The sequence below is a fragment of the Spodoptera frugiperda genome, chromosome 11, assembly GCF_023101765.2.
Source record: "Spodoptera frugiperda isolate SF20-4 chromosome 11, AGI-APGP_CSIRO_Sfru_2.0, whole genome shotgun sequence".
In the NCBI taxonomy this organism is placed as follows: domain Eukaryota; kingdom Metazoa; phylum Arthropoda; class Insecta; order Lepidoptera; family Noctuidae; genus Spodoptera; species Spodoptera frugiperda.
In genome coordinates, this window is record NC_064222.1 from 2,571,066 (window position 1) to 2,587,973 (window position 16,908).

The following is a 16,908-nucleotide window of genomic DNA, read 5'->3' on the forward strand; positions in this document are numbered from 1 at the left end:
TGTTAAGTTATTTTTATAGTTTTATTTTATCTTACGTAGGTACCTACTATCTTTATCTTAATCGTAAAGATGACAAGCGATAGATATAGGTATGAGTTGTATCTATCTCACTCACATGATTTTTGATATGAAAATTGATTTGAAATGAAGTTAAAATAAATGTCCAGTTACTAAATAAATAAATACTCATGGTAATGACTGCACGGTTGGCACAATACCTAGATGACTGGTAGCTGCAAATAGTGACGCGGGTTCGATTCCCGCACATAAAAAATAAATAAGATTAATTTATTAGAATACTCCACTTACAATATTTTTTTATAGTATGGTTAGTTTTACAAAATTATTTTTGAATTATTACCGTATGGTCTTAGTACCTAATTGTTGAATAATAAAATGATTTGTGTAATCCACACAAAACAGCATCCCGCTACATGCAGTCATTTGCTAAACTATGGGCCTTTTCTAAATAACAGACCGATTGGAGATCGCAGTTAAAAGGTTTCAATTTTATCAGAGAGCGCTGTTACCCAGTCTCAGTCAGATGTGTAGCCCCTATTGAGTATAGAATGACTTGCAAAAATTAGATAGCTACATTACAAATTATTAGTCACATGATGTTAAAACACATAACGATGGGTAATGGTGATCTATGTTCCTATATTTATCAGTCATTACTATCTCCATCCAGGCAAATTGACAAGCTATGTCTTAGTATTATTGCACAATACAATGCAAGACTTAGGTAAATACTATAAGTTTTAAGTGTTTATATTTCGGTTGCAAATTGAAGTATTTGTTCTCAATAATTGACAGATCGGGTGCAAAATGTTGATAGTTTTTTTTATATCGCGACGGTGACAAGAAAGCACACGGCCCACCTGATGATAAGTTGTTACCGTGGCCTATGAACGCTTGCAACGTTAAGTACTTTATAGGTGTTTCATAATATTATGTCATAACTTTTATTCCCTGATAGGCAGGTAGAGGTGACTCTCAATGCAGTGTTCGTTCACTCTTCCTTATCTCTTTGACAAATCCCATCAAAATTGGCCACGTAGTTTAGGAGTAAAATCGTGGCAAACACGCTTTAGTACTCTCACATTAATGATATCAGTTATGATTTATTACAGTGCACAAGAGTATTATAAATAGACTATAACTTAAAAAGTAATAAAACTGATAATTTTGTTTGTTTGTTTAAACGAGTTCACCTTTGGAAGTAAGACCGATTTGTAACCGAGAACCGACCGACTTATTGTGCATTTGATGGTTTTTATCCTAGAGAAAGGAAGTACAATGTTATGATGCCTACGAACACTAAAGTCGTAGCTCGTAGCGCGTAGTATGTCGCGCATAGTCCGTAGCGCGTAATCCGTAGCGCGTAGTCCGTAGCGCGTAGTTCGTAGCACGGTCAAAATCCATACGAGAAGAGTTTACAAATTCTTCACCTTAGTCAAAATGTTGGCCTAATGATTAGTACAGAAACTATCGTTCAAGCCCATAACAACAATACAAAGCTACGCATTACAGTAAAATTTATTGCAGGACGAAGTTAAAAAAGCATTCCAGAAAAAGTCACCCGAATAGTCATAATTAGCAAACCATTAGGTACATTTATCTTTAAGCCTTAACATGCCTTCATAATGTACAATTTCGAGTATTTAGGTAAATAAGTGTAAACAAATATAGCCTTTATAGATAATCTCGGCTCATTTCGCACATTAGTGGCTTGATATCAAGATGAAGTGGTGTTGCGTGGTTTTACTTGCATTTGCAAATAATTTTGCTAAAGCAAATGTGACTTATTCTTTTATTAGCAACGAATTGGTGCCTGATGTGATACCTGTCGCCCCATCGGATAGGGCTGATGTAAGTTATTATAATCTTTGACTTTTATTTTGGTTCATCATCGTGAACAGCCCGTGAGAGTCGACTGCTGGACTATGAGCTTCCTCTACAAAATTGGTTGGTCATAATCTCCATGATTAGCAAGCAGGTTGGAGATCACAGTTTAAAATGTATCTAAGGTCAATTACCCCTCTTTCCAATCCCGATTCCCCAACAACCCTTAAATTCCTAACCCCCAAAAGGCCAGCAACACACTTGTAACGCCTCCGGTGTTTCGGATGTCCATGGGCGGCGGCGATTGGTTCATTTTCAGCGTGTGAAAAAAGTCCCGATGACCGGGTTCTTCAGATATTTTTTGATCAGATTGTGGTTGTGACGGGATCAGTAAACATTTGATTGTACTCTGTATTAATCACACCCATTTCATAATGAGAACTAATTTGATCAGGGTGACATTCGACGTTTTTTATTTTTATTCCGAATTTATTAAGTGAAAGTTCTCCTCTTCTGTTACCTATATGAGACGTTGGTACATGTTACGAATACGGCCAAAGAAATGTAAATGAAGGTTCATTTATCATGAGTAGTGCGCATCTCTACTTACCCCGTCAAGTAACTACAGGTGTGATGTTACGTTATGTAATGTTTCATAGTTATGATTCGCATGGAAACAAATGATGCAAAATAAAAAGGTTATCTCAGAACATTTTATTGCTTGTCCAATTAGCGTACACTACGACGCAGTATATTTATATTTGTAGAGCATTTAGCTGAGAATTTAATCTGAATTCTTTGCACATTTGAATTAATTTTATCTCTTGTGGTGACAGCAGACTAAAGTATCTAGATCTCTCAGAATATAAGCTTGAAATTGCCATTAGCAAGTGTGGTGATTAATGCTCAAACCTTCTACGGAGAAGAAGCCAAAGGCTCCTTCTCGTACGGATGAGAAGAAGGCTTTGGTTAGCAGTGGCCACTTAACAGGCTGTTGATGATGATGATGAGCAGCAGCAGCATTTTCTAATAATTGCAATACCGAAGCTTGCATTTAAACTATAAAATTATAAATGGGATATCACACTAATTTTATAAATGTGGAAGTTTGTCCGCCAATCAGGCAAAAACTGCTGAACGAATTTTGATAAAATTTGGTAGGTATACAGACAGTGTATGAGCTGACTTGGGTGATAGGATACTTTTTATCCCATGGGACCGCGGGCAAAGCCGCTGGCAGAAGCTAATTGTTTTATGTAGAGATATTTTCATAGTCAACGTAACAAAAATATATGCTTGCTCACTCAAAAGTTCTAGGCACTATGTTAATGCAATTATTATTTACATCTTTTAATCTAACAAATTAATTATTTAATTCAGGTGCTGTTTGAAATGAACAACAACTTTGTGAGGACAGGAGAAGGCAACGTACTGACTCCGAGTGAAGTCAGGAACCCGCCTATATGGGTGCTATGGAGCTACACTACCGCCAAATATTATACTCTCATGATGATTGGTGAGTTTCAGAATAATTACGATAATATATTTTAATTGAATAATTATTTTATAATGATAGCTATGCAACATGACGTGGAACTGCGGACTACGTAGTGGGTTACAGGGTAGCCGGCTTGAAGAGCAGGAGTAATAATGGGGTAGTTTTTAGTCAGTTAGAGTCTGAAACTTCCTCTAGCCCCTTAAAAACAGCCTCACATAAGACAGGAGAAGTCATTGGATGATATTCGCCCCAAAAAAAAAATGCAACATGTAATAACCCATTACAGGGTTCCTGCGTCGGTTAAGAAGAAACCATGTACAATGGTAGTTTTAGCTCAAATTGAATAAATAAATAAAAAAAAACTTATCTGCGATCCCCAAATGACCTAACAAGTGCGAAGATTATGACAATTCCTTTTAAGTCTTTGACTGCCAATAGAAAACTGTTGAAGGCAAATCCTCCGCTAACGTCGGTCACCGGTGACCACCACGGCGTTTAATGTGTTAATAGAGTTTTATTCAGCAGTGGACTCATGACGATTATAAAGGTACAATAAACCCCTACATTTCCCCAGATCCTGACGCACCAACCCGACAGGCCCCGACATACCGCTCCTGGTTACACTGGCTGGTAGTGAACATCCCTGGCATCTACATCCCCAATAGAGGAGACACCCTCGTGGAGTACGTGGGGGCTGGCCCTCCGAATGGCACAGGGTTGCACAGATACGTGTTCCTAGTATACGAACAACCAGGGCTGATGGAGTTTACAGGAGCTCCTGTATCTTCGAACAGGTTAGTAAACCAGTATGGATATTCTTAGATTTTCAAAGTTTCTGTATTGTAACTATCGTGAGACACATTAGAATAAGTAAGCAGCACGGCTTAGTATGATAAATAATATTTATTTCTGCAAGTATGGTTACAAGATTACACTTTTAGGTACCTATACGTCTGTAACTGCTCGAAGTAGTTAATTTAACAACAGTGGATCTTAATCTTTAGCCGTTAAACTGCAGCAATGTCGCATATGCTACTCGTGATTATGAGCCCTTACCGTAACCCGAAACTAGTCGAGTAACATTCTCGAATAATTACGGACAAACCGTATTGCTTAATATTTCCCTGTAGTGTTAATAAACCTTCGTCCACCTCACTTTTACACATAAATCACGTATTTTTACAGAACATCAGCCAATCGTGTGTCATTTTCTGCTGTCGATTTCGCCAAGAAATTCAACCTAGAGGACCCCATAGCTGGTGACTTCTTTCAAGCTCAATATGATGACTACGTGCCAATCCTACATAGACAATTGAAGGGTGAAGTTACTGAAGATAGTCCACCGGCTGCCGCCGCCGCTTCCACAATGTTCAACCTGAATTTAATCTTATTCTTAAGTTGCATAATGTTCATTTTTAAAGCGATAAATTAAATCGAGGATTTGCCTGCTACTATTCTTAATAAGTAATATGCTATATAGACGTGTTGTTTGTATTCAAATTGGTATTGTACCTAAAAATTGTAAATTTACCAACAAATAAATAGGTAGTGTGTACAAATTAAAATAAAAAGTCGAAGGTACAACACAAATGTACATACACTGTACGACCAAGACGATCTGTTTTATTTAATACGCAAAATAAATGCAATATTGATATGATCACAATTTACATAATAACTTAAGACAGAAGGTCCCTTAAGTAGGGACTAAATAAAATAACCGACTTAGTTTTATATGGATCTCACAACTTTTTACGGTAAAAATACTGACATGCGACACTCGAAATTTTTTTCATTTGTTTTCATTTCTTTATAATTGCTTGTACTTATACACTAAATAAAGTATTATCTCATTGTCTCATTTCATTAGCATTTACACTAAAATTACTTAATATTTACACGTCAAAATATCTTCTAAGACTATGTATGTTACTAAATGGTAACTAGTAGTAAACTTTGATAAATGTCATTAGCACCAACTCACCCTGATTACATAAATAAATAACCAAAAAGTATACAGGTTTCAATAAACTATGGCATTTTTATTTACTTACCTCCTTGTGAGTATGACACCTTTCCAGAATTTATTCAATTTTGCCGCCCCTCAATTTCGCCGCTCCGGGCAATCGGCTGGTAGGTCCCCGCCGTGTTTAATAAAGAATAACTCTGAATGGACTAAGATTTGGAACAAAGCGCCATAGTAACTCTCTCCTCCTTTAGTAGAAAATAGAAATAAAACCCCAACTTAAACACACACAAATTTATTATACTTAGTACAAAACAATAAAATATTTACATATAACATTAACTTGACATCAGTTTAAACACCCAAGCTCTTGTACAGCAGTGGGACATAGTCGTCAAACTGTGCGCGGTAGAAGTTGCCGGCCACAGGCGCGCCGAGGCTGTACTTCTCTGCAAACTTCTTCGTGGAGAATGCGGCACGACCGTCGATAGATCTGGTGATTAATAAACAGAAGAATATTATACAAATGTTTTAAAAACGGAGAGTTTTACTGTTCGAAACCTACCAATGGCAAGTACCAATGTGACTTTTTCCCAGTTATATGTACCTACTTTCTGGTGTCAAACGTTGAAGGAAAACATCATGAGGAAACCTGGGCTTATAGTTTCTAGGTATAAATTTGAAATCGCCATCGCCATTGAGCAGGCATGGTGAAGTGATTAATGCTCGAACCTTCTCTGTTTGAGAAGTGGCTTTTAGTGTGACCACTTATTCGTTCGAGAAGCGGCTTATAACTGTATTTACATTAATCTACACAAGATTGAACTTGACGAAGTAATTAATTGAAATGACGTCTCAATCATGTTAAATCCATCCGTCAGATTGTCTACCGGCGCATTCCAATAAACTACGGATCGGTAGATGTGCCTACGAGCCGTAGAATTTTGACACATTTTGTATGGAGCTTATGTCAAAATTCTACGGCTCGTAAGCAAATTTACCGATCGGTAGTTTATTGGAATGCGCCGTACGTGAACTTGTATGTTTTTAAACGCATTTAGAACACAGAAGAAAATCCTTGAGTGCGCCAAAGGTTTCTTCTTAATATAACATTTTATTCCATTTCGTCATTATAAGACATGTTGGCATTTTGCACATTGCTACAATACTATGCACAGGCGCGAGCGTACCTTTATGAAAGCCTTATTACTTTATGTTATCAAGCTATAATGGAAATGCAATGTTCAAAATCTCATCTAACCACCTATTTCATATGCGTTATCAGTAGCCATTGCTAATAATAAATAGATGACGTCACTTACTTGTTAGTCAGCCTCTTTTCATCAAAATTAAGTTTGCCTGGCTGTTTGTACAGGATGTAGACGTATCTGTGGATGCCAGTGCCCTCTGGCGGGCCGGACCCGATGTAGCCTGACAGCACCTCTCCCTTGCTGACGTCACTGCCGGGAATGTTGCCGACTAGCCAATGGTGCCACTCGCGGTACACCGGCTCGGGTCCGTCGTAGTTGTCAGGGTCTGAAGATTATGTAATTGAATTTGTATAGATGCTGGTCTGTTGGTGGTTATAGGTGAACAATTGAGAGATCGAGTTCACTAGCGTGTTACCTAATACCTACCTAATACACCCTAATAGTACGACCTTGTTCATCAAATAACTAAATTAAGTTTCTGTGATATTGTAAGAGACAGTTTAGCTCGGAAAACTATAACTATTTGGTTAAAACAATAAGACAAACAACGCAACTATAACACAACTAATTTTAATTGTAAGATACAGTACATACATAGGCTTTAGTACAAGTTTGTTTTACATTTAAATAGATCGAAGCAAGAGCGCGTTCGGGGCTCTGATTGGTTGGTTCATTCGTACCGGCCAATCAGAGCGCCGAACGCGCTGTCGTTTCATTTCGTTCAACGTAAAGCAAACTCGTACTAAGGCTACAGGTCGTATTCCCCAGACGTTAAGGAGATAAAAGGGAAAACTGCCTTACCAGTGAACACAAGAGTGTAGAAAGCGTTAGGGTCGGCTTCATAGGAGACGCTGGGCTGTTCCTTCACCTGGGTGGGAGTCAGCTCGTTGCCCTGGGAGGCCACTGCGCCGCTCGGGTACTTCAACTGGACATAATAAAAACTATTAATACAACTATCTAGAAAACTTAAGATAATCTTACAATTCAAATGATATTATTTTTTATAAGAACTATCGTGAGACGTGGCGCAGCCTACTCATCGTCGCGTCGCCGTGTCTGCGCACGCTACTCATGATGAATAGTCTCTCTGTGACTCGAAACTATATAGTAGATATTTTCTCCATTAATATAATTATGTAAGGAAGGTATTTTTTGGTTAATGATAAAAAATGTTAGGAGTTCCTTTTTCGTATCTATCTGTCTGTACCTATGAACGATTATTCAACTCAAAAATCCGTCTTTTTAATTATATACAAATAAAAGTAGATATATAATTTCTAGGTATAGATAGTGGGATTTCTTACAAAGGTTTAAGTGTATAGTTTATTATGGATATAACCAGGCAGTTGAAGCTGCGAGCGGGAAGGTAATGTAGGTACCTCGTATGTTTGAAAAATTTCGAGTACCTAAGTAATTATTAACTTATCTAGGTATTGTCGGGCAATAACAAGCTTAAAGATAATAAATGGCTAGCTAATCATTTGAATGAAGTAATTCATCACAATTATATAATTACTAATTATTATTACGTTAAAGATAAAAACGTGAAAAGTAATTAAATAATAATACCAACCAAACAATATTTATTTATCGAGATTGAGTACCTATTCACGTAATATCTAATATTACATAAACAAACACATGTAAGAAAATACCAGATTTTTCATCAAAGTGATAAAATATAATATGATGCATTGCGATACAGAGTTTAATACTCTACAAAGATTACACCTACCTATTTAATGGATGTTTTTTTTTCATATTCATACCGATATGAGCCGATGTGGTTACATAAGCGGTAATAATGGAATTTTTCACTCGGGATAAATAGGTAACAAAATGTAATCAATATTCTGCTAAAAAATTCACAAAACACTTTTTAGATAAACTTGATATTTATAATGATATGAATGGAGTCGTTGGTAGAGCGCCTTAGAAGGATGTATATCGACCAGATAGGCGATATATTAAAGAAGTACCCTTAAATGACTAGCATGCATGATGATGACTGTTGATAAAGCGAAAGAGGTAAGTGGGAGATAAGCGTCAAGACGAAAAGTCTCATAACTAAATCTATGTATTTATGATGATTACGATGAAGTTCTATCTCTTCGATTCCCGCACGGAGCAACTCTTTAAGTGATTCGGATCGTGACGTAATGTGTATGTGAATTAGTATGTTTACTTACTTGTTTTTTTTTAAACGCACCCATGATACAAGAGAAAATCCTAGTGTGGGGCAACGTTTTCTTTTTTAATAGATAAATGGCGTGATGTTACGTAGTATAATAAACTCTTTACCTCGATGTTACCAGAGGGTGGTGTCGGGATGACATCGGGCACGATCTTGCTCGCCTCAAAAGCTTTCGATACTAGAGACATGGTGACCTGGAGGTAACAAGATGTAAAAGGAATTATTAAATACTTTCGCCATAGTTTTTAAACCAAATTTATTTGATACTAGCAAACCGTTTTTTTTATTTAACCACCAATGATTTTCCCTGTTTTCCTGCTTTTTTCTTGTTTTCCTGAATTTTCAGTACTATAAACCTCACGGACCCCGAGACCTTTCTAACGAATGCAAAACTGTGGAAATGGGTTCGCGCGTTCTGAAGTTATAGCGCCAAGAAGGAAAACCTAACTTATTTTTATACATATTATAGATAAGTAGACACGGTAATACAGGGTGTATAAACCTAGACCAATTAATTCCCTACATTTTAGACGCAAATAGAGCTAATTTCAAACCATTGACTGCATGGTTGGCGCAGTGGTTGGGTGACCGGCTGCTGTCTTACTTATGGCATCGAACATTTCAGTAATATTGAAATAAGGACATTATTTTCTTGTACAGAAGCACTCTTTTAGATTGTCATGTAGGTATTATGTAAGCACCATGTTAGATCAAAGCGACACCAGCAATTTATACTGCGCTAACTCAAAAAGCGTACTTTACAGTAGAAGCGTTTAAAGGGAAAAACGTGATAACTTTTACATTAATTACGATACTTTTTTGAAATTTGGTATGCTTAATATTTAATTTATTCATTGTAATATCTCATATTTATATTATCTTAATTATTTCTATTTTTTGATTTAGCGCAAGTTAGCCGTATATAAACGTAATTCATAAAAAAAATTACATCTTATACACGTCTAACTTATGTTAGCGTAGTGTAGTACGGGACGTCGTAGTGCATGATCAATCATCTGATGCATATTTCAATATTTTTATAAAGAACATGTACTTACTCACAAAAAGAATAGTTAACGTACCATTAATAAACTAATTAATACGTTAACACATAAGTATTTACTATGTAAAAGTCGCTAAGTCGTTCATTTTACAAACGAACAAGTATACACACGAACGCACTAAACTACGCTAACTATGAGTTAGTGCAGTGTTGCACGGTCTTTGACCAAAGTGATTCCCGCGCACACTCCGCTAATAATAGTTGGCGTAATATAAATCGAGTGATTTCAAAAAGTACCTTTACTTAGCGTTTTATAAGATTTGTAACTTTCTTATTTTTGCATATTTCTTCTCAATTTTTTTATGACGTATGTAAACACACATTTTAAGCAACTTGGCATAAAAAAAGTTTTTTCCAAATTTCGAGTTAGCGTAGTATAAATTGCTGGTGTCGAGGATCCCTCAGTATATTAACTTACTAAGTTCTACCATTTCGTGTTGCGCATTGTTAATATTTAAGCTATGTGTTTGATGCCTATATGACATAGCTGATTGAATTTCTTGTTTTATGCGCCTTCCATTATAACTCAATAACGCATTTCATAATTTATTCATACCGAAGGTAAAGTCTTATCATGCCACATAACTGCACACAATATCTCAGATGGTATTTTTTCCTATCGGCGTTTCATTCTAAAACACTCCGCTAGTGGCAGTTTTTAACAAATTTATCTTATGCCATAAAATACATAGAAATATTATCTAATACATATCTTATTATTAGATACAAAACGTTAATGAATACAGCACTATTTCTGATTTCGATATAAAACTAAATGTCCTAATTAGATTTCCTAGTCTAGATAGAAACTGCGGACTACCTTGCGGGTTACCGGGGCTCCGGCTCAAAAAGCAAGAGTAGAAACGGGGTGGTTTTTAGCCAGTAAGAGTCTGACAATCCCTCTCGCTTCGCCCAAGGCGGGACAACGTCTATGGACGATTTTCCCCCCTCAAAAATAAAGTCTAGACATAAAACAAATAATAACCTACTTAACATATAATTGCGAAGCACTAAAAACCTACCTGTTTCCACGACGGCTTCTTCAGCACTAAATGTATATAGGAAACTCCATGAAATTCACGAAACACAAACACGATTCACCACTATCGGGGCTCACGTGAACCGATCTTTTCTCTCTTTCTACATAAGAACAAAAGAATAGGACAAAAAATGCTCAGGTTAGTATTTGTACGGAGTGCTAATAAAAATGTTCATTTTTCTCGTCGATTGTGGCAGTCGATAATTTTGCGATAACCCTGACATTGGACTCGGATGTGATAACTGTGACATAAATAATTATATGTTATAACATAATTATGTCATTGTTTGTGTGTTGAGATAATATTTTGGCAATAAATGTGTTGCTTTAGGTACTTATTGTCATTAGTTGTGATGGTATTCGTTTTCCTATAACTATCGAAATGTAGTCGCTTTCGTTCCTATGAACTATCACACCTTTTTATCTTCGAAAGGGCAGAGGAAAAGACGAGTAATACTTTGACCGATCCGGGAATCGAATCCGATACCCCTTTGCCCATCAGTCGCACTTGCGAACACTCGAACAATGAAACACACTTGATAAATGAAAAAAACAACAGAAAATATTTTTAAGAAACAAACATTTATTTATTTTTCAAAACAAATCCTAATGAAACAAATAGTAACAACATTACAAAAAAATAAACCGACTTCACTAAAAAAGTTAAAAATAACTTTAATTTCGGAAGTCGGTGTTTCTCGGTATTATTTGTTTGTTACACCGACTTCCGAAATTAAAGTTATTTTTAACTTTTTTAGTGAAGTCGGTTTATTTTTTTGTAAAAAGTATTTTATTTCACACTTTTTAGTTGCGATACTCAACTAAAAAAGTCGGTTGAAATTCTCTATTTCAATAACTACTTTATTTATTTGTATTGTCACAGTCACTTAATTAACTTTATTGTGATTTCTATGTGAGTATGAAGTTCCATTGGCCATTTCTGGTCTTCTTCATCAGTTCCACCTCTTCAAAGGTTACCCTTCAATTCTAGATGAATATACCAAAATCACTATATAGTTCCTTATAATATTTGAGGAGTTCCCTCGATTTCTCTAAGATCCCATCATCAGATCATAACTTGGTGACTTAGGACGACCAAGAACTATCTACTTTCGAACAAAAAAAGAATTTTGAAAATCCGTCGACAATTGACGGAGTATAACTTTATTGTGATTTCTTGTGAGTATGAAGTTCCATTGGCCATTTCTAGTCTTCTTCATCAGTTCCACCTCTTCAAAGGTTACTTTTTGACTGTAAATGCTTCAATTCTAGATGAATATACCAAAATCACTATATAGTTCCCTATAATATTTGAGGAGTTCCCTCGATTTCTCTAAGATCCCATCATCAGATCCTAACTTGGTGACAATGGGACCACCTCAGAACTATCTTTGCGAACAAAAAAATAATTTTGAAAATTTCGACAATTGACGGAGTATTCGATGAACAAAATACAAAAAAAAAAAAAAAAAAAAAAAAAAAAACATACAAACAGCCGAAACAAATAGTAACAACAAAATAAATCAAACATCGTTATCGTTAATACACACACAAATAATAATTACTACTATTACCTACAAACTTATTCGAAATATTATTTTATACGAATAATTATTATGCCAAATTAATTATGACTTTTATTTTTAAAGTAATACTTACAGTAGTTACAATTTTACAATTATTTAGTGATAAAATGAATTACAGTATCTAAGTTACACTCAGAAAAATATTTAAAAAATCTTAAAATATTAATTTAATTACAATAAATCAAATAAAATGAAAATATTATTATATACACAATCTTATTCATTATTAAAACTTATTTCTATTAAAAATGAAATTTTAAACAAATTACACAAAGAAAAACATATTTGGAAAGGGCTTTAAGCATTTTGTTTTTAATATAATTAGGTAATAGCAAAAGGACATAATAATTATTTAGATAATTTTATGCCAAAAATTTTATCGACTAGGATAACCACATTAAACTTTTATTATTCGAAAATATTATTTGAATCAAAATTTAAATTATATCAAATGTGATTGAATCAAATTCAATTATAGGAATATTCACTCTTAGATAAACCACCATTTTAGTCAGAAATAGAATTAGTTTTAAGAAAGATACTTGATGACAAACACACAAACCGATATTTAGTAAAAATCAAGTATAGTAAAATTTTATTAGTCAGATTCCCTACTAGAAAAATAGGAAAGAAAAGGCCACGGGGAGACCTGCATCCACAAATAAATTACAAACAATATTGATACTTCTGTTATAATAAAAATAAAGACGATATTGCTACTAGATATAAAATGAACTTGTTACATTTTGATATAATCAGTAAAGTAAATATAGGACGTACTCGAACAAAAACTATCGAACAAAACAATGGAAGCCTATATTGCCGTTACTGTGTATAATATTATATTCGCACAGAATAAATAAATAACAATAAATATTTTTGTCGAATAACTTGTATAATTTGAAACTGACCGACATCAATCTCCCACATAAAGATTGGTGGCATTTCATTTTCAGATTGACTGTGCTGGTTATGAAAAAAAAATATAGGTGCTATAAGTTGTCTAATGAAGATTATAATAAATAACTTTCAAGTTCCTATAATGCCCGTTTTCAAAAACGATTTCTACCTTTTAAGGAACGAACAGTCAGAATCAATTTTGTCGTAATCATTCATTAAGAGATTACTGTTTTATTATCATAATCAAATCTTTTTATCAGGTTCTTAATGAAGGAGTAGTACGTTAAGCGTATAGTGCTTATTCTTTTTTGCCATGAAGGCAGATTTTTGCCATGACAAGTAAACCTAAAAAATCTTATAATTTGAATACCAGGAAATGTATGAAGAACCCGACAAATGAGTTATTAAACATGAACGAAAAAGGGATCGAGAAAAAGGGAATCTTTGAAAATGTAGAATATATTACAAAGAATAGAAGCTTAATATTAAAATTCCACGTTATTGTAAACGCCATTGTTTAAACTATATTTACACAGAGTTCCCGGCCTGACCAGCTCGCTATATACTTACGATGACCGACAATAATCTACAAGCTATTGATACGATCGATAATATTCTTATAATCAGTCAGTCCTTGTATTAATATGTTACAATCAATTTACTGAGTCTGATCTCACTAAGAATTTCCAACTGCTTTTATTATAAATACTTCATTATAACTATACATTCTTTTATCATTATATCTTTGTGTATAAAGTTTTTACTTGGTCTTACGTACTTTATAATCCATATACATACACCTATCGTTCATTGCTTTTCATTTGTTTCGTTCTGACCAAAAATTTTTAGTGAAATCAGACCAGTACCACTAATATCAAAATCAGCTATACATCTTACACAACTTGGACCGTAGCAAATGCGCTGAACGTTACTTTCTTTGGTGGTTCGGCACTGCAGGTCCTGACTACTGACCTCTTTGCTCCATCTTGTCCATTCATCTTCAGTACAGGCTTCAAATTAGCCACGTCACCGTGAGACTGAGCCTTAAATCTACCAAGAGTGTTACTAGGGTTGCCCAAATCTCGTAATTTATTCGTCAAGCCGGTGATTCTGTGGGAAATGTTTGAATAATTGTTCTTCTTTACATCCATCGGTTGTTTTTTCGGTTCACTTAATTTCTTAGGTATCTCCAAACTCTGGAGTGACGTGAATTTTCTGTGGTCTGTGCTGAGGAGGTTCCTCTTCATGTCAGGGTTGGGTCGCGGCAGTCGAGGCGGTCGTTGGAGGAAGTTGTTCGGTCTAAATGGCATTGGTGTTAGTTTTGGCTTCTGTTCGCTCGGCATTCTGTAATACTGTGGAACTGGCTCCAATCTTTGGGGTTTTCTTAACGTGAGTGCCATCGCCATCTTGGTCGGTCTGGCGAGGCTGTCGAACGCTGTTGTTGAGAACTGGGAACGGCTGCTCTTCCATTCTTCGCGGTCAGACTCGTAGCCGGTCACTGGAATTAGAGAAAAACAAGTCGTTTTTAAAACTGTACTAATTATACAAATATTTTTTAGGATAATCATAATTAATGTAAGAGCAATATCACGAGTATAAGTCAGACCATTATCACGATAGAGCTTCCCTCCTATTTTAATTTAAATGCCACCAGATAAGGTGGTTCTTGAAGCCTTTATTAAAATAAAATTTAAAGCAGTTCTTTAAATATAAGAATCAGAAATAACGTTACATAAATCGCCACTTCCTACAAAACTAAAGATAAATTACTTGAATACAAAAATACATTTTAACCATAAAGATATATAACCGAATTAAATATATTAGAACGGCGTAATTTGTATGTACCTATGTAAATAAGTCCGAATTGGATGCAAGCATTACATCAGCTGTTTGTTAAAATTCGGAACACGCGCGCACTTCCGTACTCCTGCGCATACGAAGCGCTTGCGAGGGACGAGACATGAGTGATGGCGATGACCTAGCTGATCAGCCCGAGGATGCCGTTTACAGGAAAATGATAAACTTTTTGACGTAAATTTTAATAAATTATCTTTTCTTTTTTATCTTGTTAGAATTTCTATTCCACGGAGTTATTTGCATAGATTGAACGTGTAAGTACTGTCTACATTATTATGTGTGGTATATTTTCTAAGTAGAATTCTTTACTTTCTAATGATGTCTGTAAATGTCTGTAGTCGTGGGCTTTAAAGTTCGTAAGATAGGAATTCCATTGAAGACAGCACTTTGAAATTGCTTTGAGATGGTAAGATTTTTTTAAAGTTATTATTAGCATCCGTTGTTAAGGTTATTGATGAGAATTTCTACATAACATTTATAACAGTTATGAATGGTCTGGAATCCATAACGCTAATGCAAGTCAAAAAAGTAATAATATCATAACTAGATAAGGCAGAAAGATTGACATTTTAGACGTCAATCCATATAATTATTCTTTCATTCAACGTGTTATATCAATTAAAATTTATTGCATTCACTGAGATTGTCAGATCTCAATCAAATCATTGATGTACAAGATAAATCAAAATATCTTCGAAATGGCAAGGTCAAAATAAGATATTTTATTGTTCTAAAGATGTTCAGTCATATTGTTACATCGATTCAGTAATTAAAGGGACTTGTTAACAATATCATTCACTTCACTAATCAAACTGAATATTTTTCGCGACCGTAAGTGCGACTGCCGAACCTGGGGTCTCGAGTTTGATTCCCGGGTCGGCCAAAATATTGTTGGTATTTTTTCGGTTTTTCGAAAATTTCTCAGTAGTAGTACGGAGTCTGGAATTGTACCGAGTATATAGCAATAGGCTCATCCCCTATTACACGGGATTTATTATAGCACAAATGGTGAAAAGTGGGTGTACATTGCATAGCGGCATTACGTGCCGTAATGTGCACCTCTGCCTACCCCTTCGGGGATAAATGGCGTGACGTTGGAAAATAAATAATCCTATGTACATGTTTAGAATTATCTAATAACTACTATTAGCCATAATCTTTCCTAATTAAATGACGTCACCAACTTCCATCACCATCACATCACCACCCAGTGCAAATGTTTAAGGAGTTCCGCAAGGGTCCGTACTGGGTCCAACGTAGATCACCTTCGAAACATCATCAAGTGTGTTTGTAGTTAAATATTAAAAGTTCATTTATTTCACAAGTTTGCCTTCTGAAGTCGACCGATACAAAATGTGACCTTCAGTTTAACGAAGCTGAGATGAGCTTCGAAATTTCAATCAGGTACAGCTGTATTAAAATAAAACCTTGATATTTGGACTGCGTATAAGGATTTAACTTTAATAAAAATGAATTTTGAATTTAATGCAAATGTATTTTTTTTTCTCTAATTGGGTTTTTCGAATTTACGGAATTCAAATTGTATCGTATTTTCCTACATTTGCACTTAATAAAGTAAAACATTCATTAAGAGTTATGAGTATTATGCATATTCATCATAAGTATTATGAACTACCGTTTACTTGTACAATTTCAGTAACAAATACTGAAAAATCCCTTCAAAGATGAACAGTTGTGTTCCAATATTCTTGAAACATGATTCATAAGTTGATAAGCAACTAGTAA

General features: G+C 35.0%; 3 protein-coding genes across 4 annotated transcripts in view; 1 reads left to right on the forward strand and 2 right to left on the reverse strand.

Moving 5' to 3' along the window:
- The first annotated feature begins 1,707 nt into the window (after positions 1 to 1,707).
- On the forward strand, positions 1,708 to 5,308 carry LOC118274880 (protein D3-like). Its single transcript, XM_050696705.1, has 4 exons — positions 1,708 to 1,872; positions 3,226 to 3,361; positions 3,918 to 4,137; positions 4,529 to 5,308. Exons 1-4 carry the CDS (start codon positions 1,744 to 1,746, stop codon positions 4,773 to 4,775), a joined length of 732 nt encoding a protein of 243 aa, XP_050552662.1. The 5' UTR covers positions 1,708 to 1,743; the 3' UTR covers positions 4,776 to 5,308.
- A 280-nt stretch (positions 5,309 to 5,588) lies between these two features.
- LOC118274872 (phosphatidylethanolamine-binding protein homolog F40A3.3-like) overlaps positions 5,589 to 16,908 on the reverse strand; it is a 40,429-nt gene continuing 29,109 nt past the window's right edge. Inside the window, exons 1-5 of one of the 2 annotated variants that reach the window (XM_050697005.1) lie at positions 10,800 to 10,879; positions 8,822 to 8,908; positions 7,322 to 7,445; positions 6,632 to 6,845; positions 5,589 to 5,802 (exon numbers count right to left, since the gene is read on the reverse strand). In XM_050697005.1, the coding sequence (XP_050552962.1) occupies positions 5,664 to 5,802; positions 6,632 to 6,845; positions 7,322 to 7,445; positions 8,822 to 8,902 (558 nt within the window). In that variant the 5' untranslated portion in view covers positions 8,903 to 8,908; positions 10,800 to 10,879 and the 3' untranslated portion in view covers positions 5,589 to 5,663. Of the gene's footprint in view, positions 5,803 to 6,631; positions 6,846 to 7,321; positions 7,446 to 8,821; positions 8,910 to 10,799; positions 10,880 to 16,908 lie in introns of those variants that run through there. The other variant, XM_050697006.1, reaches the window with a different exon arrangement.
- Positions 13,627 to 16,908, reverse strand: part of LOC118274869 (uncharacterized) — an 87,083-nt gene continuing 83,801 nt past the window's right edge. The window contains exon 4 of the mRNA XM_035592618.2: positions 13,627 to 14,800. Coding sequence (XP_035448511.2) covers positions 14,196 to 14,800 — 605 coding nt within the window. The 3' untranslated portion in view covers positions 13,627 to 14,195. The remainder of the gene's footprint in view (positions 14,801 to 16,908) is intronic.

Bases quoted from the DNA above. Each gene is read 5' to 3' on its own strand.
- LOC118274880 (XM_050696705.1), top strand. From the start codon at position 1,744: ATGAAGTGGTGTTGCGTGGTTTTACTTGCATTTGCAAATAATTTTGCT. The intron at 1,873-3,225 runs GTAAGTTATTAT...TATTTAATTCAG, and splicing joins CCCCATCGGATAGGGCTGAT to GTGCTGTTTGAAATGAACAA. The intron at 4,138-4,528 runs GTTAGTAAACCA...GTATTTTTACAG, and splicing joins GCTCCTGTATCTTCGAACAG to AACATCAGCCAATCGTGTGT.